The following is a 23,112-nucleotide window of genomic DNA, read 5'->3' as shown; positions in this document are numbered from 1 at the left end:
GCATGAGATGTCGCTAACTACATGGTACTTAGTAAATCACAGGTTAGAAGTTATCTTGCAATATGACAGGACTTGCATGACCTTTTCTTTTAAAAGGAGCTACAGAAATTAAGCTACTTGTTTGGGAAAAAGTGTTTTAGTCCACTATTCAAAGCATTTTAATGGAGCTAGAAAAGGCCTTTAACTGCTCCAACTTAGTCTCAGACCATTTGTTATGGAACAAGACGTGCAGGCCCCTGAATTACGATACAAGAGAGATGGATTTGATACTGTTTGTCCCCTGGACATTTAGGGTGAGCAGTTCCATGCTCTTTACGGTTAACATCTACTCCGTAACTGTAAAGTGGTTAAGAAATAAAACTTTGGGATTTTTTAAAAATGTGTTCTCCCCCCAAGTGTATAAGCACTTGTGAAAATCATGCTGAAATTTAAAGGCCCAATTTGACTTGTTCTATAAGCAAGATTACCATGGGACTCCAGGCTTTAACTCTAACACACTTGGATTTTGGTAATCAAATAGCAAAGAATCTCCTTTGTTCTAAACATCACGAAAACTAAAGACCAATAACTAAACACCAAGGATCTACAGGACCCTTTTTCTAGGCCAGCACCATACAGAATCTTAATGCTGGCATATTTTTGGCAGGTGGCCCTAGAGGCAAATCCCCATTCCATTTCCTCTACCCATCAGCAAAAAAAAAAACACAGGAAGTACCGTATCAGAAACAAGTTTGGGAATAAACTACACTTAATCAGCATCTGGACTGAAACTAAAATCATACAGAAAAGGCTTCCGGTAAGGTTGTGTTAGTGAAATCGCACCACAGGTGATTACTACATTGTTTCTAACCCTTTGAAAGGACATGTGTGTCTTACACTTCCATGTAGTCTGTGGCAAACATTAAAGGAGAATGCCAAAATAAGCTAGATAATTTAAATACTGAAAACAAACCACTAGGACCACAAAGCATGCCTGAACATTGCTTTATTTGTTCATAAGGTCTGTGCGTTACAGCAAGGCTAAGTCTGGACAGTCTGGAAGAGCGCTATATGTTAACCATAGAGATGTAGAGTGAGTGGAGTCCACATTTGCACACAACATGCTCTTTTTCTACTGCTGGAATCTAACATTCATGAGTTACAGATCTTTGAGATCCTTCTGGATGTGCCACAACGTATCCGCACTCTTCTTCAGCTGAGCCACCTCATCATCCTTCAGCTTTTGGTTGATGACACTTGTCAATCCAGAGGCACTTAAGACAGCAGGAATGCTCAAAAAGACATCATTCTCAATGCCATACATGCCCTGCCACAAACAAAAGACAGCACTCAGACAGGAACCCATCACCCCAGATCTGCTTTTAGTTTATCTAGCAGGAAGCCTTCGAGAGCTGAGCTTAAGACCTTATCATTTTGAAGCCTGCAGAAAATTCAATTTCCAGTCACAATGTATTTGAGGAAAATAAAAAGCACAAAGCTGTTTTAGACCAAGTGATTGGCAATACCGAGATGGCTGGTTTCCGAAACCCCACCTCCAAACCCCTCACTTACTTCTGTACAGCAAGTAGGAGACAAAAACTCAGAGACACAGGATTAGGGCAGGCCTTTTTTCCGACTGTAGAGGGAGCGGCAAGTTCAGCCGGCTCAGAGTCCTTGCTGCACCAGAGGTTATACAGCTGGTGCAGACTAGATGCAGCCAGTTACACCAGCTATAGGAGGACACAGCTCTCCTCCCTAGCACCTTCGCTAGGCAGTAGTTCCTGGAATTGCAGCTGGGCCTCCGGGAAGCTTTCCAGTTTTGCACTGCAGCTTCCTTTTAATGAATCTGCACGACTTCACATGGCAAACTTTACACAAGGGTAGCACAACATTGGGTAGAGTCCAGAGAACTTAGTTTCAGCTCCATACTTGCGAGAAGGGTAGGCTAAGAGGTCAGACTAGAAAAAATTGCAACAGTAAGCTCCCATTTAAAGTTCAAAGTAGTATTTTACAAAGCTTCCTCTGTTCAGCACCTTGCTAATTGACACTAACTAGCCTTCCCATCACCACAAAATGAACTAGAGCATCCAATTAGCCACCACTTCTTACCTTTACCAGTGTTGAGACTGAATGAACCCGGTACAAGTTCTTCAGCATGGTCTCACAGAGTTCAGCAACGCTAAGGCCGATGGCCCAGTTGGTGTATCCCTTCAGTCTGATCACCTCATAGGCACTAAGGAAATATTGAAATACAGTTGCATTAGGATGTCTTCAAGACACTGTCTGAGTGCTAAGTCTTAAGATGAATGAACGTTTCCCATCTTAAAAAGTCTGAAACTCCTGTGACACACACTAAGTTTTGGAATTAAAACCTCAAAGTAAGAGTCATGTATTTCAGCATTAGAGGATAAAGCATAAAGACCACATTATCCCGTATGTATAATAAAGAAGCCCTATTGTTCTCACAGGATTAGCTGAAAGCTTCCATCCAGGAAGAGTTCTTAGTGTTAGGTAGTAAAAACAGACACCTGCAACTGCACAAGTCCTCTACTGAAGTCAGTGGCACAATCATTCTGAGTGCATTTGGAACAGGTAAACATTTAGAGTCAAAGCCATGCGCCACCTACACACATCCCAATTTTTTTTAGCCAACATCTGCATATACTTTATACCAGTATAGTCCTTATTTCACAAGGGATTTAGCAACATTTATAGTTACCTCTAGACAAATTTCCCTAGATCAACAAACAGAGTTTTCCCCAAATCAACTCCAACGCTCTGGTCACAGACACATACCACCTCTTCCTAGAATCTTGTGCCCTTTGAACAAAAAGTTAACCATTTAAGAAGCTACCTGTGAGAAAACAAGTGCACACAACTAAGCGCTGCAGTACTGAAGGGGACATGTTATGCAATGGCTTGTCTTGCTGCAGGATAACAAAGCTCACCAACTGAAATCCTGCATGTCCGTGTTTAAACCAGTAGTCCCATTGCTCATGCAACCCTCTAAACAAAAGGGCACAAAAGCTGCAGCAGAATGGAGAGGCAGTGACAAGGAGGCAACGTGCAGACCTCAGCTACTTTCAGCATCACATATATCCACCTTATTCCTCAAGTCCCTGTACCTTTCAACCACTTGCTTGTGGACATCCTTCCAGTTCTCGGCATCTTTGTCAGTTCCCATGGCAGGATTCAGCTCCTGGAGAGAAACGCCTGCCACATTAACTCCGCTCCAAACAGCCACTGTAACAGAGAGGGGACATAAGTTTCAATAGTACTCAGCGACTCCCCCTCCACTTTTCCTATCTAAGATAACTGGAAACAACGTAGTAGTAGCCAGAACCCCAATAATGTTTGAGGCAGACTTCAAGTTTTCCTTTAACTACAGTTAATTCTGTGAACTCTGGGCGCCAAATATGAGACTCTCTTAGTACTGACACTTCAATAAGTCAAGCACAACACATGAACAACAGAACCTTCAGTCCCTGAAAGGTGTACGCAGCCAACAGTCAGAAACCTCAAATTCTAGCAAAAAGGCACATCGCAGCTGTTCAGCCTTTTAAAACTAATCTTACTCAAAAATTGCAGCAAGTATGTACTTGCTGGCCCATTCATCAGTATTAGGAATAGCCTTCAAGAATTCTCCTCTTATTTCCCTGAAGAACGGGGTAGCAATGTGCAAACTTAGAATATCAAGAGAGGAATCTGCACACCTCCCTTCATACTGGAAGCTTACAGGCAGATTCATTCTCTGTTCCTGTGAAGTAACTAGGAAATTTTAGTTACTTCAAAGCAAAACCAGCTGTAACACCGAAGCAAGATGAGCTCTGTGCATGCTCAGCCAAGCTCTGCTTTCATTACAGTGTTGGGGCTGGTTTCAGTAAGTACTGCTGTTGATCAGACACTGTACTCTGATCAAATGCAATGGGACATTGAAGATGTGGTTCCCTTAGAAATACACAGCACTAAAATATAAAGCAGTACCGATCTACACAGATGTTCGGCTGCATCATTTCAGATGGGAAATACACAAACTGAATTAAGACAAATAAGCTGCTTTGATTTCACATGGTTTTAAAACCACCTTCTCTTTTAAACAGCATGGAGAAAAGTCACAAGATAAGGTAGGGGATGATTTTGTTAGCCTGAATCTGGATTGCTATCTTTTTCTAGTACTTGCAACAAGCTCTGCCATTGACCTAACAAGAGCTAGTATTGCTTTCAGATGAGAACCGTGCTACAGACTATGTTATGATACTCCAAAAACTGAGGATAAACACAAGTAGTAAGCTGTAGCCTCTAGGACCCAACTTTAGCTAACAAAATTGGCCTTCTCAGTTCAGGGTTTAATCATGCAGCCACAACCACTTTTATTAAAAATGCGTAGCTACATTTCCTGGACTTGTCTCAACTCTAATCTTCATAAAAACAGAGCAACGTGCTAGTTACTCGACCTCAGCTGCATTGGTTCTTTCAGGGGTTTGTAACATCCCTGAGGCCTCAGCCTCTAACACCACTGTACTGCTTACGCCCAGGGAGGTCCGAACTGCTCCTTACCACTAGAGTCACCATGTTCTCCCAAGATCCAGCCATGGCAGCTGGCTGGGTGGATACCAAGTCTCTCAGCCATCAGGTAGCGAAATCTAGCTGTGTCTAGATTGCAGCCACTTCCAATCACACGGTGTTTTGGCAGGCCACTCAGCTTCCATGTGACATAGGTTAATATATCCACTGAAAAGGAGAACACGCACAGTCAGTGAAACCATTCACATACACCAAGAAGAACGCTCCAACAAGGTCTTTGCTGGAGGCAATCAGGAGGACTCAAAACACAGTTGGGCTCGTTGGTCACAGTATTTTAGGTCTGACTATTTGGGGTCTGACTGCTCGAAATTTAGGACCTGTCTAGCTACTGTTCAAAAAATTGAGGAAGGTCTTTGGAGATCAGTATCGCACCAGCTAAAGTTGGAGGCACTTTTTTTGTCACAGCTAAACCCCTAGAACATCCAAAATTGGGACTGAACTCTTCATACGGCTAAAACATTCAAGCAGTTTCCCAAAGTAATGTTACCTTCCACTTCATCATCACAATAAGAGGTAGAGCAATTGAAAATGAAACATGTTTGAGATTTACATGCTCGGCTTCTAGTCAGTAACCACTTCAGGTTCCTTTCTTAAACGGGTTTGTGCAGTTTCTGCACTAATTACCTCTGCAGCATGAAAAGCCAGATGAGCTCTATGCTTTGGCTGCATGTGGCTCCAAAAAATACAATTTTAGAAAAAAAACCAAACCTAAGTTGGAGCAGAGAAAGAATATGTGAGCAGAGAGGAAAAACTCTAATCCAACAGAACAATAATCAACAGGCTGCAACAATTAATTATGGCTCCAAAACTCTCAAAAGCCAGCCAGTTCTCAGGAGGGAATATATTTGCGTCTATAGATCTGAACTACATCATTTGCTCTGCTCAGGCACCGAAAGCATGTCATCATCTCAGTACAATTCACACCTTGCTGTTACAAGTGGCATGCTCGTCAGGCATCATTTCCCTACGGCTTCAGTTGAGGCACTTCCTGCCGAGATCACATTAATCTGTACAGACTGCAGAGCACCTCCCTATCAAACAGCTACATTTGCTCTGGACAGTCTGGCTCTCAAGTCAGGTGCCAAGACATGCACCCAGACTTTCTGAGTGCTGCTTTGTCACCTCATTGTTTGCCCACAGTGGGGTCTTCCACTCAGGACAGGCTGCAAACAATGCTATCTGAGCTAGAGCCCAGACAGATCAGGGGAAGTTATACAGGGAAGGACATCAAGGTCACACACCACCACACATGCAGCAGACACTCCTGATGCTCCGGCGTCCCTGAAGTCCCTTCTAATGGGCTCACAGTACCTTCCACTATATAGGACCAGTTCACAAAATTCCACACATTAAGAAAACAAAGCATTACAAAAATAATGCTGAAAAAGCAACACACAATTCTCCTCCTGCAGCTGCTCTACTGGAGAGAAGTCTATAGTTCGACTTCAGCCTTGCTAGAACAAGAACAATTTGATCTTTGCCTCAGTTAGATTTTTAGATAAGCGTTTAAAATTGCCCTAAGTTATTGTACTTGCACAGTAGCCACTTGCTCAGTACACTAGTATTCAGTAGTACTAATTGTACACCAGCTAATTACTCAGCCACCAGCTGAGTTGCTAGCTTTATATGCACTGCTTTGACTCTGCCAAGTTATCTTTAAAAGCAGTGTCACTTCATTGTCAGGGCTCTGTAGTAATGGCTTCGCTCAGATGTGGAATCAAGCAAAGGCAGCCATACAGAGACAACCTACAAAGCATATCAGAATGTTTACAGTCAGCTTTAGACATCCCAACATCCGAGCTGTCCCAGTGCAACAAGATGCTTGCAAGCGAGCACACAAATACACACACAGTTTAACTAAGTCTTTTGTAATCTAACTGAACTATGTAGTACAGTTGGCCTTTCCCCCACCATAGGCTTCAGCATACAAATTCTTGTTCCTGAAAGTATAGCCAGGACTACAGGGTAAGTTCTTCATCCTGAAAAATGGCCATAGCATATCCAGACACAAAAGAAAGTTATGATTTACAAACAATTTAAAACCAAAACGGATGTCGGCTTTAGCGGTAAGATTTTTAAACTACCTCCTGCTTAAGCCAAAGCATGTAAAGAACTGAAGGATTTACCAGGAGGCATGCTTTTACAATATGGACACCATGAGAAGTTCTCAATAAAGAGAGCATCAGAAAGTCCAGAGTATTTGTTTGTATTCTGCTGTTAGCAACTACATGGCAGCTGTCCACACAAAGCTACTGATTTTCAACATGCAATTCGTAGTTGAGAAGACTGATAAAATAAACCACTAGTTCTCTGGCAAACAGAATTTGTACGTGTTCTAGGCAAGACTGCCCTACCTGGGTTGGAAACCACCAGGATGGTGCAGTTGGGGCTGTATTTGACGATCTGCGGAACGATGAATTTGAAGACATTCACATTCCTCTGAACCAGGTTGAGACGACTCTCCCCCTCTTGCTGACGAACCCCTGCAGTTACTACCACAATCTTGGAGTTGGCTGTGACAGCATAGTCTACAACAGAGCATGGGGGAGAAGAATGTGTTAGACAGACTTACCACTAATTTCGATAGCATTGTGTTCATACAGGTATTACGGGTAGCTTCTCCACCGTGCATACATTCAAACCCAAACAACATGAGACATCGATATTAAAGCCAGCACCACCTCTTACATTGTCCTGATATATTAATACGTGGGTCTCGAGAGTACACTCAACCCCTGAACCTCTTTTCCACTATCCAAACAACACTACTATTTCTTCTACATCAAAGAGGTACTAGAGCTTCCCTAAAACCAAGTTTACTCAACAAGCCCAGAACTGTAGAGGGGCCATTAGAGATGAAAGAGAAAGCCCAGATTAAGAGCCACTCCTGTTGTTATGTTGTTCACCTGAACTTTCACCCCAATTCATACACTTCAATTTTTCAATGCCAAATCCTTAGAGTTCTTCAGGATTACAGCACTAATGCTCCACTATTAAGCAAATTCACAGAATATCAGTATTACATAAAAGAAACCGAGGTTCACCTTTGTCCGCCACAATCTTGTGAGTGTGAAGGAACAAGCTCCCGTGCTGTAGATCCATCATTTCTCCTTTTAGTTTGTCTTCCAAAACGTCAACCAGAGCAAGCTCATCACAAAGACCCTGAAAACAACAAAATTTGAAGGAGTCAATCACGCAGTTAACTTGCATTTTGAAGTCACTCCTGCGCTGAGCTATATTACATCTCAAAGTAACACGTAACACATCTGAAAGCATCTCTTCTCCAAAGGTAAGCCAGTAGGACAGCACTATCTTGGTGTTCTGATGTATCTCACAGTAACAAAGTCAGAGGCTACTACAGCACAGCTTCACAAAACTTGTTCAGACTTTCCAAAAAATGTATTATTTGTGAGGACTCTGAGTGCATAGCTAACCCTCTGCTAGTAAGGCACTTCATGATTTAGTTCCTACCTCAGGAAAAGGGTTGCATCGTTCAGAGTCTTAAGAAACCCTCTAAATCCATCCAGCAAATAGACCTATTTTAAATATTTAAATACCTAATACAACACACTACATAGTTATCAAACAAGTATTCTCTTATAACATTCCTTCAACCAATTCATTTTGCAAAAAGTAGAACGGGAACAGACTTATTTTCCTCAATACTAAAAATAGTAACAAGAGGAAACAGATTCTTTACCTATTTTTTCTCCACTAGAGCTACTACATTATACTTACTTTGCAGAACAGATCTAGCCACGTATGCTTGCTGTCCAGACAGGTTAAGTTGGGAGATAATGACATATAGTCTCAGAGCAGGGAAACAGTGAAATATGGGGGTGGAAGAAAAAGGCATTCTGCCATAGAATCATAGAATCATTAAGGTTGGAAGAGACCTCTAAGATCATCGTGTCCAACCGTCAACCCAACACACCACGCCCACTACACCATGTCCCTAAGGGCCTCATCTACACGTCTTTTAAATACTTCCAGGGATGGTGACTCCACCACTTCCCTGGGCAGCCTGTTCCAAGGCCTGACCACTCTTTCAGTAAAGAAATTTCTCCTAATGTCCAGCCTAAACCTCCCTTGGCGCAACTTGAGGCCATTTCCTCTCGTCCTATCGCTAGGTACTTGGGAGAAGAGACCAACACCCACCTCGCCACAACCTCCTTTCAGGGAGTTGTAGAGCGCGATGAGGTCTCCCCTCAACCTCCTCTTCTCCAGACTAAACAACCCCAGTTCCCTCAGCCGCTCCTCATAAGACTTGTGCTCCAGGCCCTTCACCAGCTTCGTTGCCCTCCTCTGGACACGCTCCAGCACCTCCATGTCCTTCTTGTAGTGAGGGGCCCAAAACTGAACACAGTATTCGAGGTGCGGCCTCACCAGTGCTGAGTACAGGGGCATGATCACCTCCCTACTCCTGCTGGCCACACTATTTCTGATACAGGCCAGGATGCCATTGGCCTTCTTGGCCACCAGAGCACACTGCCGGCTCATGTTCAGCCAGCTGTCAATCAGCACCCCCAGGTCCTTTTCCTCTGGGCAGCCTTCCAGCCATTCTTCCCCAAGCCTGTAGCGTTGCCTGGGGTGGTTGTGGCCAAAGTGCAGGACCCGGCACTTGGCCTTGTTGAACCTCATACAGTTGGCCTCGGCCCATCGATCCAGCCTGTCCAGGTCCCTCTGCAGAGCCTTCCTACCCTCCAGCAGATCAACACTCCCACCCAACTTGGTGTCATCTGCACACTTACTGAGGGAGCACTCGATCCCCTCATCCAGATCGTTGATAAAGATATTGAACAGGACCGGCCCCAGTACTGAGCCCTGGGGAACACCGCTCGTGACCGGCCGCCAACTGGATTTAACTCCATTGACCACAACTCTCTGGGCCCGGCCGTCCAGCCAGTTTTTTACCCAGTGAAGAGTGCACCTGTCTAAGCCGTGAGCCGCCAGCTTCTCTAGGAGAATGCTGTGGGAGACAGTGTCAAAGGCTTTACTGAAGTCCAGGCAGACCACATCCACAGCCTTTCCCTCATCCACCAGGCGGGTCACCTGGTCACAGAAGGAGATCAGGTTGGTCAAGCAGGACCTGCCTTCCATGAACCCGTGCTGGCTGGGCAATATATATATAATAATATAATGCAAAGTTTTACTGCCTTTTGACAGAAGTGTTCATTACCCTTGTAAATTCTACTATACTTAAAGGCTTATCATTCAGCAAGTTATACTGAGATTCAAATTACTACTCCTCTCTATTTCCCTAGGTATCCACACCCCATTTGAAAGCAGCTAAGCCATTTTTATGCTATTGAAAATAGTACTGCAAACAAGCTTCTTTGTCTACTCTTATATAAAAAGGTAACACTCCTTACTTCACATGGAGATATTAATTATTAGCATCAACTAGACTACTTTAAACATGCAGCAACAATATGCGCTATTTTTCCTGTGGAAAAAGATACTTATTCCACCAGGCAGGCATATTTAAGTTTTTCATTTCATCCGAAATCACGTTAGAGCTTACTGCTTTTCTGCATTGTTTCCTTTCACAACTGATTTGATCAACTGCTGAAGGAAAACCATAAGAATCTCTATCTGCACTTGCTCTGTTCTCAATATAGTCTGCAGGGTAAAATTGAAGTCTCAGTTTTTTAAACATTATGAAAAAGCATCCTCCCCTGAAGTCACTGGTATTAAACGAAGAAGTTGGTGTAATCAGATTTTGAAAAAGTTATGTGTGCACATGTGTGATTACAGGTAGATTTATACACGCAGCCTAACAATATGGGACTTTTAGTCTAGGCCTTGCAACCAATATTCACCAGACTCAGCAGGTTCACAGAGCCAGTCCTCACTGAACAGAAGAGCACCTGGAGTAACTCCAATGACTAATTTAATGAATTTGCACCAGTGTGGCCCAGAGAAGAATTCACCTCATTATCAGCACACACAGGAATGAAGTCTACACAATCACCTAACACAGCTTAAAATATTCTCATTGAAATCAGCTGACCTGTGACTGTGGAGATGTTCCCATTTCTAAAACAGGATGGCAACATCAAGTGACTTGTTTCTAACTGAGAGGGAGCTAAAAATAACCAACACAGACATTTTAGTGTCATTCAAATTCGTATTAAATACAACACCAGTAAACTGAAGTTAGTATTATCACACTGTTTAATTTTATAAAATTCAAAGCCATCTAAAACTCAACTGATCAACTGAATCTACACATTAAAGTATGGGAAATTAAGACCAAAATTTTATGTCATGGTTCAACAAAAAGACATCTCGGGGAGCCAACCGCCTTGTACAAGTCAAAGCCACATCTTTGTGGCTAATTCAGTGACAAGAATCAGATGGTTTTGTTACAAAAATGTTTTATACTGCAGCTTATACTTGTGAGAGAGAGTAAGAGAGAGCAGAAGCCTGGCTGAAATAAACTGCATGCCATACTCCAAGCGTGAAAAAGTTTAAACCAGTTTTCGCTCTGGGTTTGGTGCATCAACTCATTACCCGTAAAACTTTGTGCCTGCATTTCTGAAAGCACAATTTGATCCTGCTTAGAGCAGCACAGTCAACACAGATGAGTGCTGGCTTGTAGTGAAGTTCACAGTAACTTCACCTGACTCCCTCGCTGCCAGCCTTACAGGTTACAGTACTCCTTCAGAAACAAAGTAGTTCAGACCACAAGAGGCAAACGTTTGCTTAAAAAATATAAATCTAAAACCCCAAAATGAACTGTCATTGTCTTTCCATTACATTTCTCCTTTCATTATACAGTTTTAAAAACTACTTGTTACTTTCACATCAGTACTTAAGTTTTTTTGCTGTGGCCTTTTCTTACGGCCAGTTCTTCTTGCTCACAAGGCTCATGAATATCAGCCAGTGAAAACCCTTAAAAATTCTTTTTAAGGATTAAAAACCCTGTCCTTTAAAACAGGCATCCTCAAGGTAATAGGTAGAGGAAGGATCACCTCCAGATAAAATACAGCTAGTTTAGGAGCACGTGCAAGACTTTTTGATCTCACTGTGAGCTACTTGCTTTAAGATCTGCCCCTGCCAAGTGGGTAGGGCATACCTGCTTATGCCTTCTCTTAAAAAAGATCTGCAGCGCCCATTTGTAGTAGGAGAGGAATCAAATTTAACTCATTCACAACATTCTCTAAAAACACAGGGCAAAGTACAAAAGATCCTTATTGCATAACAAGCCTTTGCTTTGCTCAAAGACTGCAACATGAGATTTGCCTAAAAAAGCCCAGAAACCAGTAACAGGAAAAGTCAGAATAACCTCCAAGTCTGGCCCTCGATTTTCAGTTTTTGGAAAACTAACTAAAACCTCTCTGGAAACAATAAAGTCACATAACCAAGCAATAAGGGCTTAAGAGAAATACAGAAGCCTACTGAAGGAGACAGCAGGATTTTCAGTTATTGCAGCACATATGCATTGAAAGAATAAAAAGCAAACATGCACACTTCTGATTCTTGGCCCCTATTTGACACAGATTTCCGCTCTGTCTGCATTCTTTGCCCAGCAGAGCTCTCCCACCAAGCAAACTCCAGCCTTGTTGCGGAAGAGTAAGAAATTTAAGAAGAGAAAGAAGAGTTTGCCAGGGCCTTCAGAGCCATTGCTCGCTACATTTTCCCAGCAGCCTGCAAAACAACTCTGCCTAATGAGAGATTTATTGCCAAGCACAGATGGAAAGGCGAGAGAACAAGCAGAAACTGAATGGGGAGATCAGCCTTGCATGAACAGTGTAGGTCACCGCTTGCTTACCCGAACTGCAAATGATTCATTCCTGTACTAACCTACCACATTTCCCACCATTTGCTACGACAAACAGGGGGTGTGGAACATTACAGCAGGGGGAACTTGAACACCACGTCCTTGAGCCGTACCTTTCCAAGGATGCTGATAGCACTGGCCATCCCAACCTGTCCAACCCCCACAACAGTTATCTTGTTGTTCGGGACCGTGATTCCCGCAGCAATGGGGGTCATCAGCTTCTCCTTGAGAGTGGCCATGGCGTTCTGCAAGGAAGGACAGAGAGGTTTGGCTCAAAGCAAGCCAGAGCGAACCAAAACGCACGCTCTGAACTGAAGGGGTCACCGGCCACAGCCGGACACTTGCCGATGGAAGTGCTGCGAGTCGCTGCTGACGGCGGTTTGCACCAGGCAGCTGCCTTGTTCACAGGGCTCCCTCCACCTCAGGCGCTACCCGCCCCCCCGCCCCTCCTGGGCCGCAAGGCTCTGGCTCCCACCCCTCCCTGCACCCGCTGGCGCCCAGCGCGGGGCTGCGGGGGGGCAGAGGCGGCTGTGACGGCACGTCACAGAACCCCTTCTGCTCGCAGAGTCTCCAGAGCCTCCCCGCAGAACGCAGAAACACCTTCCGCGTTAAGGGCTCTTTGGCGCCCACCTCCCCTCACAGCGCCCGGCGGGGCCCTGGGACCGGCCACCCAACCACGAACCAGCCGGGAGCAGTGAGCCTGCTGGGGTTTCCCCAGCCCGCTCCCGTTCGGCCCCGAGGCTCCCCGCGCGGTGCCTCCCACCTTCCCCTACCCCACATCCCCCTCTCCCTCACCGAGCCGGGGGTTCCGCCCTCGCCCCGGCAGCCGCAGACCAGCGAGGGGCCGGTACAGGCAGCACGAGGTCACCCAACGGCTCGCCGCGCGCGGCCGGGGGCTCGGCCAGGAGCCGCCCTCCCACCCAAACCGTCAGGACCCACAGCTTGGCTCCGGCCACCGGCCTCCGCATCCCACCCGTGCTCCACCGCCGCCAGCGCCCCCCGCCCCAGACACCATCCGGCCGCCACGCAGGGATGCCCGGCCCCGGGGGAAGGCGCCCGGCCCCGACGGGACCGAGCCGCCCGGGGAAGGGAAAGAAAGGCCGGGCCGGGCGACCCTCCAGCACGCCCCGTGCCGGAGAGCGGACCCCGCCAGCTCCGCGCTGCCCGGACGCACCAGCGAGGCTCAAGGCAGGCACAGGCGAAAGGCGCACAGCCGCTGTCGCCCGGGGCTCGGGCAATCAGGGCCGCGCAGCGGAAGGGGCGGGCCCTGCGGGCGGGGCCGGGCCGCCCCCCCCGCCCTCCTGGGCGTTCCCCGGCGCCACCGGGGAGGCGGTGGCCGCGGCGCTCAATCCCCGCCAAGGACGGAGGCTCAGGGTGCCGCCGCCCCGCCCCCGGCTCCCCCACCCGTCCCCCGTTCCCCGCTCCCCCCTCGCCGCCGCCCCCGGCCCCGGCCGCCCGCCGCAGGGTCGAGCGGCAGCTCCCGCCGGCGGGCTGGGGTGGCGCGTCGCCCGCAGGGCTGCCCTCGCATCGCTGCGCCGTGCAGCCCCGACCAGGGAGCGGTTCCGTGGCGGGCGGGAGGTTCTGCCGACGTCCAGGTTGCGAGCCGGGCACTGCTCTTGTGGTGGCCGCCACAGGGACTGGCGGTCTCACGGGCACCTCAGAGTTTGTCTTCCCAATGAGCTAACGAGGCGGGGAAGCGGGATCTGTGTTTCACAGGGCCGTGGGCTCGGCTAGAAGGAGCGCGCAGAGGAGTCGCTGCAAGCAAAAAGTTGTGCAAACGTAATTTTTACGTGATCTTCAGCCGGGCAAAGTTGCTCAAGTTGTGGCATCTGATTTCTGTGCTCTCTGATTTTTGCCCTGCGGCTGACTTCGGCTGGATTTTGGGGTTGAAGAAATTCCGACGGGACAATGGCGTGCCTGGAGTCGCACACAAATGCTTTGGCGGGAACAAGGAACGTAACCTGATGCGGTGCCACAGCCGCTCCTCCTCCCCCTCCGTCCGCTTCGGCCGTGTCCATATCCCACTCTCCCTGACTATTTTGCCATCTCCCGGGAGAGCATCGCTTTAAAACTGTGATATGTAGGGCCTATGGAACGAGCCCCTGGAGCGCGAGTGGAGTTCTGTGCCGTGTTAAAGTCATAAGCACATCCGTCACTGTAAGTGACAGTAAAAATCGGATGATAAGGCACGCCTTTCCGCTGACCTATGGAATAGATCAACTGAAATTCTGGGCATACGATTTGCCACTGTCCCTGAACAGGGAGGAAGTGATCGGTGGAAATTCCTGCAGGACCAACGCATGCAAAATAGGAAAGAATGGCAAAGAATATTTTCCCCTAATGCTGTAACATCACTTCTTTCTAGCTGGAGCAAGTAGAGGCGGAACACTGACTTGTACACATTTCCAGTTTCACTGGGGGAAAAAAAGAAAGCTTTAGGTTCCTCATCACACGGGATGAAGTCTCTCACAAAAGAGAAAACAGAAGGGTAGATTCCAGAGTCCTCCCAAAGAAGTCACTGGGTTAAACGAGACTAGGCAGAGAGCCTAGCCCTTCCCGTCTAAGACTATGGTTACCTTTTTTTCTGTTGTTGTGGCCAGTTTAAGGTTTTATTGATTTTTTTGCCAGGGCTTTTGCCAGGTTAGTAATAACTGGATTAATTCCCTCTGGCTCACCAAGCAGCCAAACAAACGCTGGTGCCAGCACGAGAGAGGTGGCGAGCACGAGGGGTGAGGAAAGGGTGAAACCTGCTTTTCTGGGCAGCAGTACAGATTCATGCTGGCTTTAAATGACCATCTAACCATGACCTACTTTGCTTCTTTACCTTGTTTGACATTGCAAAGGGTCTCCTGGAGGGAAAGGAATGAGTGAAGCCGTCCACATGGCGCTTCAGGTAGCGGCTTGCTATAAGCAAATCCATTCAAGACTTTGGTAACTACAGCTGAAATGGCAGCTGGAGGTAAAGAATAATTACACAATGAAATATAAGGGAAAGAAAGTCCATCCTCTATAATCAAAGTGGGAACACGCCCAGCTGACTTTAAGAAAATAAGGAGGAAGAGAGAAGAACAGGTACAGGAGAGGTTAGGGAGGGATCAGAGCAAGGTTCATTCACTCCTGAACCAGAACCAAGGGGCTGTGCTTGTCCCGCCAGCGCCTGTTGTGAGGAGGATCCGTCTCCCTCCTTATAAGCGTTCAACAACAATTATCATAGTAGCATTTGTAATTAAATAGAGAAGAAAATGCTACTTTCCTATTTGCGAGATCTTAAGCTTTTAAAGGCAGACCAGACCATGTACCACATCTTACAGAAGCTTTCCTAGGCCCTCCTTTAGATCAGGCTTTGTTTTGCTCGCAGTGTTAAAAGCATGGGGTATTTAATCCCCTCCCTGAAGCGCTTGCGATCTAAATAGACAAGGCAGGTGCAGGACGGCAGAAGAAAGATTATTCCCTCTTCCTGCTCGTAGTTATTTATTGTTCCAGACAATGGAGGACTGAGGCACAGAGAGGTGAAAAGATCTCCCCAAGGCCACATGGGAAGTCTCTTGGTGACAGGTCACAGTTTAAAAATTCAATTCTAGTTTGGCAACGTTGGCATTTTTGATGAAGCGCAGTTTTCCAGAAAAAGGGACACAGTCTAAATAAATTTGCCTGGTAACCTTCATCCTATTACGACATTTTTTTGTGTGTACATTTTAATCACATTTAACTTTTGGTTTGTATACAAAGTCTGTAGTTAGATAATTCTGAGATACTTCACTACTTGCACCTGTCCCATCATCTTCCCAAACCACATGAAAGTAGATAGGATTTCCCTGCTGTTTCTTTTTTTCAAAACCGCAATTAAACCTGATAAGAAACAGAGATCTCACTTGAAAAACTCTATTAATGGAACCCCTTCCCGCACTAAAACATTGATAGTCTGATGGCCAAGGTCTGATGATGGCCGTAGTCCTAAGGTAGTAAACATCATGAAGAATATAACCTGGGAAGGGAAAGAGCCCGTTACACTGCAAGAAAATGAGATATAGGCTTGGTGGCAGGAGAACATAAGGTAAAAGGTGTCTTCTGTCACTATGTTAGACCTGGTAGATCAATTCATCATACTGCAGGATGGATTTGCTCATTATTTCACATGGCTGTAATGGAAAAAAAAGAGTAAGTTGTCCAGTTTTGCAAAATACAGGGAGCTGAATTAATCTGCTGAAAATCATGAAGTGCTGATGGAGACACAGTGCTTGCAGATGCTGAATTAAAATTCTGGTCCACCTATATTTAATTCTGTGCTTATTCATCTGGAATTTCCATTTGAAGGGAAAATACATCACACAATAAAAAAAAATGATCTTAGAGTGGCAGTTCTGGAAGCTTCTTTTACCCCAGTTTCATCTGAAGGAATGATTTTATTTTTGGCATTGGGCCTAGTTTCTGTTTAATTTTTGCTTAAAGATTATACAGTGTAATACAGATAACACATTCATAATATCTAAGTGCTTTATAATGTAGTTAATAAAAAAGCCCCACAAATATATATCACATGCATGTGTGCACAAGTCTGCACAGTGATCACGTGCAGCTGAAGTTCCTAGTGCTGGTGGAAGAGGTAACAGGATGGAAATCTTTTCCTCTTTAAAGGAAACTTTCTTATTAGCTCATCATAATAGCCCACATTTTCAAAATAATCTTGATTTACCCTCTATTTTGGGGCACTTGTGTCAGTAGGACCCCCAATATCTCCAACTGCTTGCACAGGCATGCAGAAGCTGAGCAAGAAAGCATATCTGGGAGCCATGGCAAGTGAGCAAATGGGACTTCTTCCTGCAAACCTGCATCGTGGTGGAGTTGGGTCTGCGTTTCAGTGTTTGGCACCATAGTGAAATGTGATGACCTCATTTAATGAATTCCTTTGATGTCAGAGGAAACAAATGTTTATAAAATTTTGCAATGAGGTAAGTAATAGCACTCAGTTTGTAACAACTAGACTGCATTGATAGCTCTGGCTCATTAAAAAGTTCAGAAGAAACAACAGCTGCTAAATAAAGTGATAAGACAGAAATGGGGCAATACGGTACTTGTATGATACGCACATCTGGCTCTGGCGAAGGACCTGGCTCGGGAAGGACCTTCGCTCCCTCCCGTGCCCTCTTCATATCCTTGCACTATGGTTCCCTCTTCTCCCCGCTGTGCCGGTGTAACTCTTGGGAAGGCCTTGTAGGATCTCTGTCATCATCTTGATGAAATATAATCTTAAAGAAAAAGAAAAAAGGAAGGAACAGCCTAAACCATTTTTGTCAAAGATCCTTTCTGATTTCATCTTTAAATTATCAAAAAAATATTTTGAAACATTTCCTACTCTGTTACAATCCAGTTTGTACACTGTCCATGAAAAAATAGAAGTCGGTCTTCCACAAAGACCAATGCCTTCCAAATGCAAGCAAAAATATATAGAACTGAAAGTTTGTATGACATATGGACAGTGATTTTTATGAGCAGAGTAATTTCCATACAACCATACAACCTCTGAACTGGTTAACTATTCAGAAAATTTAGTAGGCCTGAGTTTTTTGTGTATGGATTTTGTTCATTTTATATCTGAATAAGTGAATATGGCTTTGTCAACCTAACACCTCTCCAGACACATGAGTGCAAGGCCATGTTCATGCTGAAGAATTTTTTGTGTTAGTGGGATCACCCCTGTAATGCAATACTGTAGCATTTCTGTCTGAAGAGTGATGTGTGCCACTGCAATTTATCTTGGTACAAAGATTTTTATAGTAGTGCTGTATAGTATAATGTAGTATATCACAGTAGGTTTTTCAGTAGTGCTTCACATAGAAACACATATAATCTCTTTAATGACTTCTGAAGTAGTTCCACAATTGCAGGACCTCCTCTTTAGGAGCCAATTTTAGGTTTCCTCGTATGCATGTGGTACTTGGAGAAGGTACTATACTATTTGAATCCCCCATGTCTGGACATTACTCACACTGAATTTTGATTCGTCTCTCACACTCCCTTCCACCTAGACATTCACTTACATGATCCCACAATTTACCTTATTAAAAATTACCATAATTCTGAAGACAGACCAAATGCATTTTTGCCTGTTCTACAGAAATACACTTCTGCCCATACGCTCTAGTACAGTCACGGACTTCCAGCCACTGCCTTTGAAGCAGATTGCTGATGTTAAGGGTCGAGGTTGATCGACCGCCCTACTTTTTGGGTCGTGTCCACTCATATCTTAACTAACCTTTGCCATATTGCACTCTGGACCCATTCTGCTCTGCAGTTCACAGAGTAACCTCTGTGGAAAACACTGTGAACACAACTGAGCTTCCAGTGAGCATTACTTAACACATTTCCCAGTACTGAGGAAGGTTTGGCTCCATCGCTACAGCCAAGTCCCGTGTGAACGCTGACGCCATTGGGGACTCGTGGTGGTAGAGATTTGTCGATGGAAGTTGGCAGAAAGCAATGTGGGGAGCATCCTACCCTTGATGGTGTTGGCTTCATGGGGAGAGGGAAGAGGACTGTTGGCAGTCGCAATGAGTCAGTGTGTATCTGAATGCTGGGGAGACTCCTGGAGTCTCCTCAGTCACAGGTTGTTTCACCTGACCAGTATATGTCCTGAGAGGTGGCAAGTGGCAGCAACACCGGGGCTGCTCCTCGGAGAAGGTATGATAGCTCAGCACCCTCTGTCAGCCTGGGAGGACTTGGTCATGAAGATATGCAAGTATCTATGCCAGGTTGATCTCACTGAAACATTTTCTGTATTTCAAACAAAGGAGTTTTCAAAATCTGAAAATAAAACTCATTGCCTTTAAAATCACACATGGTGGCACGCTAAGAAGAAAGGCTATGCTGTGAGTCCAGAGTGCCCCTTGACTCTGCTAATCTGTTCCTGTGGTTAGAGGATTTTGCAGGAGAAAAAAATCCTTGCTGAAAGTGGGAACAGATGCAAGCCCCACGCTAAGCGAATGGGGTTACATTTTCCGGTAGTGGTCCTAGAGGGTAGTACACAAAGATCAGGTAAGACATCCATGGACACATTTTGCATCTTCTCCTTCAAACTATAAACAGTTACACAACCAATCAAGCTTCCACTTTGGTTTGTAATGCTGTAGGCAAAGCAAAGTGAGCCATGAGCTTTAGGACGACTGTAACAAATAGCTTTGATTTGGATTTAACAGGTGCCCACTTATAATTTCTGTGATTCTTTGGAATTATTTTGAGGAACTGTTGTTTCTTTTAGCACACACCATTACAATATACTGAAAGAAGAGCCAGTGAAATGCTTCATGGCTGGAATTTGGTAATGTGACCTGGAGGATTTCAATGCAAGCTCATTGCTCCAAAGCTGGGTCAAACCAGCAGAGATCAGAAGACGTTGCTTTCTGACTGTCTGGCTCCATCTAAGTACCATTATTTTGGATATTGATACCCCTCTTTTCTAAGCAAAGAAACCAAGACATAGAAACTGTTCCTTAGTTCTGCAGTCAGTCCCAAAGCAAATTTAAGATGTAGGAGGAAAAACTCATGTCCTCATTGCTCAGGCCACCTCCTGCAGGCACCCCTCACCCACCACAGACACCCACTGCTGTCTGCACGTAACACAGACTCCCAGCTTTGACCTTTGGACTCGCACCTAAGCGAGATGCCTGCTGAAGAGGGGACTTGAACCCCTCCTCTCATGGTGAGTGAATAAATGGAGCCTTCTAGAGGGGGTATTCCCAAACGCTAGTTCTTGCCTGGGAAACTATTTTCATCCCCCCACCACAGTCAGCAGGAACTCTGTTCCAGAAGCGATTTAAGGCAAAGAGATGCTGGCTTCAGAAGCTAAGCCAGCTTCAGATGGTTTTGCCCCACGTTGGCAGTTTCCAGTCCTGCACTGCTGTTTGCTGCCGTCTTATCTGCATTGCCGTGATTGCTCTGGGGACTGGCTTGAAAGCAAATCGCTGCTTTCAGGGAGATAATTTCTATCAGTTTGTTATCCAGCCCCATGGCAGTTACAGCAACATGAGAACGGGAGTGAGAAATTACAGTGTGGGTATAGGGACTCCTGTAAGCCACTTCCACTGCTAAAGCCCTCCATTTGCAGAGCAGCCAAGGGTGAAGATAGCCAGCTAAGCTGAGGCAAAGGATCAGCTCAGTCCTGCGGGAACGGGCAAGTCTCAAAGCGCTGCCCTCCACCCCTGCTCATCCCTTGTACCCACCAGCTTTGATGCTTCTCTAATCTCTTTCCCAGCCAGTTCAGCTCATTAAATCGGCTGAAGACTTTCACTTTTCTTTCCTTGAAGCAGCTTTCTGTTCATTAGCCGGCTGACTGGGTTCAGAGAAGTGCCCAGCAAACACCAGAGACAGCTCAAGAAGGGCCAGGATGAGCAGGCGCAAGGAGAGTCCCTGCCCTTGGTTGTGGCTGAGAAACACTACATCAGCTCTCTGCCTCTCCTGCAACTTCAGCCTAAATTAAGCTCGTGCTCTGAGCTGCCTTCTAGAGAAGCTTACACTTCCCCAGACTACAGAAGGAGCTGGGGATGGGGATTAGCTTCACTCAACTAAATTTTGTCTATATGTGAATACCTCTCCCTGTACCCGGTGGTGTAATTGCAACGCTTCTTAATAATAACTCAGGTACATAACTATCGTAAGTTGTCTTGAGTAGCATGATCAGCCCCAGCAGTGATATCAGCTAACACCGGCTAGATAAGCACTACATTTTTTTCCTTGGCGTGTGCCAGAAATTTACTGTGCACATTTAGCTTGTACTCTTGAAACCTCCGTGTCATTGTAAACATACTAGCTAATGCTGAGACATATGCGTGTTGGGTTGACGGTTGGACTCAATGATCTTAGAGGTCTTTTCCAACCTTAATGATTCTATGATTCTATGCTTCTATATTGTGTGGGCAGCAGGAGCTTTGATAGGTTCAGAAAGTCACAAGCTCCCTGTAATTTCTTGATTTGCTTTTTGGCACCCTAAGAAAAGTAGGTAGAAATTTACCCTACCTGGATTTTAGTTTTACTGATCAGAACTTGGAATAGTAATTAAAATGAATAGATTTAAAAGGGTGCATATTAGATGGCAGGGGCTTTTGGCTTACGAAGGTGCAACTAGAGGTGGTTTATTTCAAAAGTTTAAAAAAATAGGGAAACATTTTGCATGAAAGCCATTTAAAGCAGGTAAAAGCTGTATTTTGTGTGATCATGAATTGTCTTATTCTTTTATAACTTGACTGTGACTGTTCTGCCTGCTTGGGCGGGTTCTATGCCTGAAAGATGGAGGCCCTTACCGTAGCTATTTTGAAAAGTTCATGGAACTGAAGACAAAAAATGCATGAACGTTATGTGATAGGTATCAACTCCCACGTTTTTTCCAAATTATCCCTTTAGTTACAGATTGGCTGTCTACTCTACTGCTGTCTTTAGTGATTGTCATATTTATTTCTACATCAGTGAGTAGATTAAAAATCCTTAAAACTATGTGATGCCCTAAACTTATTGTTTACTTTTCCTCAGTACAGCTGATGCACCTTGTGGTTGCTCCTTGCAAACCTATTCCCTTTTGAAATTATTGAATATATGATGCTGCATAATGCGTTTCAAATTGTGTTGTATCTGCCTGTATTATTAAACAAATGATGTTCAATATCATCGCAGCTGTTGTATCTACTTGGGGATGCAGTGCTTACCTTTCAAACCAATACATACACAAAAGTGATTACATTCCACTTTAATTGTTTCATCATTGTACAAAACATAATTAAATTGTCTTGCCATATGATAGGAAGTATATTATGAGGACATTTGCAGCCCCACGTCCCTGATCATTGCTTCATGTAATAAAGGAACTCGACATCTGTCCCTGTTTGTACAAGGTAATTGTTTGCTGTCATGAGTTCTAAATAGCAACTGAACGAGCTGTGTGAGCATGGATGATTATCTTCATCCATTGCTTATTGCTGTTACTCTTTGCACTAACTCTTTCCTTCTAATTCCGCCAATGCTAAGACTTCATCAATGCTAGAAAGGATTTGGCAGTGCAGTGAGACTGTGAAAGTGTGCCAGCCAGTTCTCTTGGTGGAGGCTCACCTTGTGGAGCAAGGTCCTGTTCCCTGGACAGTTTGTCACCTCTGCATATAAAACAAGCTGTATCAACCAAAACCACCTTTGATATCCAGGGTATGCGTGGGTATGTGTAGTTAGAGAATCGTTACACTATAACATAATTACATTATTCTGTATAGTAAATTCTACTGGTACAGTGAGTCTTCTGACAAGCTTTAAATTGATGTTACTGTAGCAGCAACACTTCTAAGAATAGATCAGGGCTCTGCTTTATTTTTGGTGTAGTAAATGACAGAAAAATACAGTTGTGACTTCTGGACAAATTCCCAATTGCCTTTTAATGTATCATTTGTGAATTATAATATTATCTAAATATCAATTATAAGATGTTAGCTATTAAAGGAATGCAGAAAAAATATGCAGAAAGAGCCCAGCCCTCTCCCACTTGTTTTTGCCATGAAAAATGCCTGTGGGCACTGGGCTTGGGCAGCCTTTGCTTCCATGGATGGCTGACAGGCGAAGGAAAGCAGCTCGTTGAACGATCTGACTGGCATGAGGGTGACACCGTGATTCTGAAATCTGACGTGACAGAGGCCATCCTGGGCTTGCTCAGTAGTGAACCGTTGACCTAGGGAATTTAATTGGAGAAAACACAGATCCTTACCAGACATTAGTGGCAGAATATCAGCACCTGA

At 45.0% G+C, this 23,112-nt stretch overlaps 1 protein-coding gene across 4 annotated transcripts; it reads right to left on the bottom strand.

The window, feature by feature from the left end:
* Positions 1-970: 970 nt before the first annotated feature.
* On the bottom strand, positions 971-13,991 carry LOC142087071 (L-lactate dehydrogenase B chain). Of its 4 annotated transcripts, none has more exons than XM_075160822.1 (8): positions 13,900-13,991; positions 12,463-12,594; positions 7,608-7,725; positions 6,918-7,091; positions 4,537-4,710; positions 3,105-3,222; positions 2,089-2,212; positions 971-1,306 (listed from the first exon to the last, which is right to left on the bottom strand). In XM_075160822.1, the coding sequence occupies exons 2-8, from the start codon at positions 12,586-12,588 to the stop codon at positions 1,139-1,141; spliced, it is 1,002 nt and encodes a 333-aa protein (XP_075016923.1). In that variant the 5' UTR covers positions 12,589-12,594; positions 13,900-13,991; the 3' UTR covers positions 971-1,138. The 4 variants fall into 4 exon arrangements, with proteins under 4 accessions (XP_075016923.1, XP_075016893.1, XP_075016914.1 ...); XM_075160792.1 differs by lacking the exon at positions 13,900-13,991 and adding an exon at positions 13,524-13,652; XM_075160813.1 differs by lacking the exon at positions 13,900-13,991 and adding an exon at positions 13,145-13,527.
* Between the last annotated feature and the right edge of the window lie 9,121 nt (positions 13,992-23,112).

This window comes from Calonectris borealis, chromosome 1, assembly GCF_964195595.1.
Source record: "Calonectris borealis chromosome 1, bCalBor7.hap1.2, whole genome shotgun sequence".
NCBI classification, from domain to species: Eukaryota; Metazoa; Chordata; class Aves; order Procellariiformes; family Procellariidae; genus Calonectris; species Calonectris borealis.
This window is presented reverse-complemented; position numbering and strand designations above follow the sequence as displayed.

Coding starts and splice junctions, on each gene's coding strand:
- LOC142087071 (XM_075160822.1), bottom strand. CDS start 12,588: ATGGCCACTCTCAAGGAGAAGCTGATGACCCCCATTGCTGCGGGAATC. Junction 7,726..12,462: donor CTATCAGCATCCTTGGAAAG/GTACGGCTCAAG, acceptor TGTTGTTTTCAG/GGTCTTTGTGATGAGCTTGC. Junction 7,092..7,607: donor CAAGATTGTGGCGGACAAAG/GTGAACCTCGGT, acceptor GCTCTGTTGTAG/ACTATGCTGTCACAGCCAAC.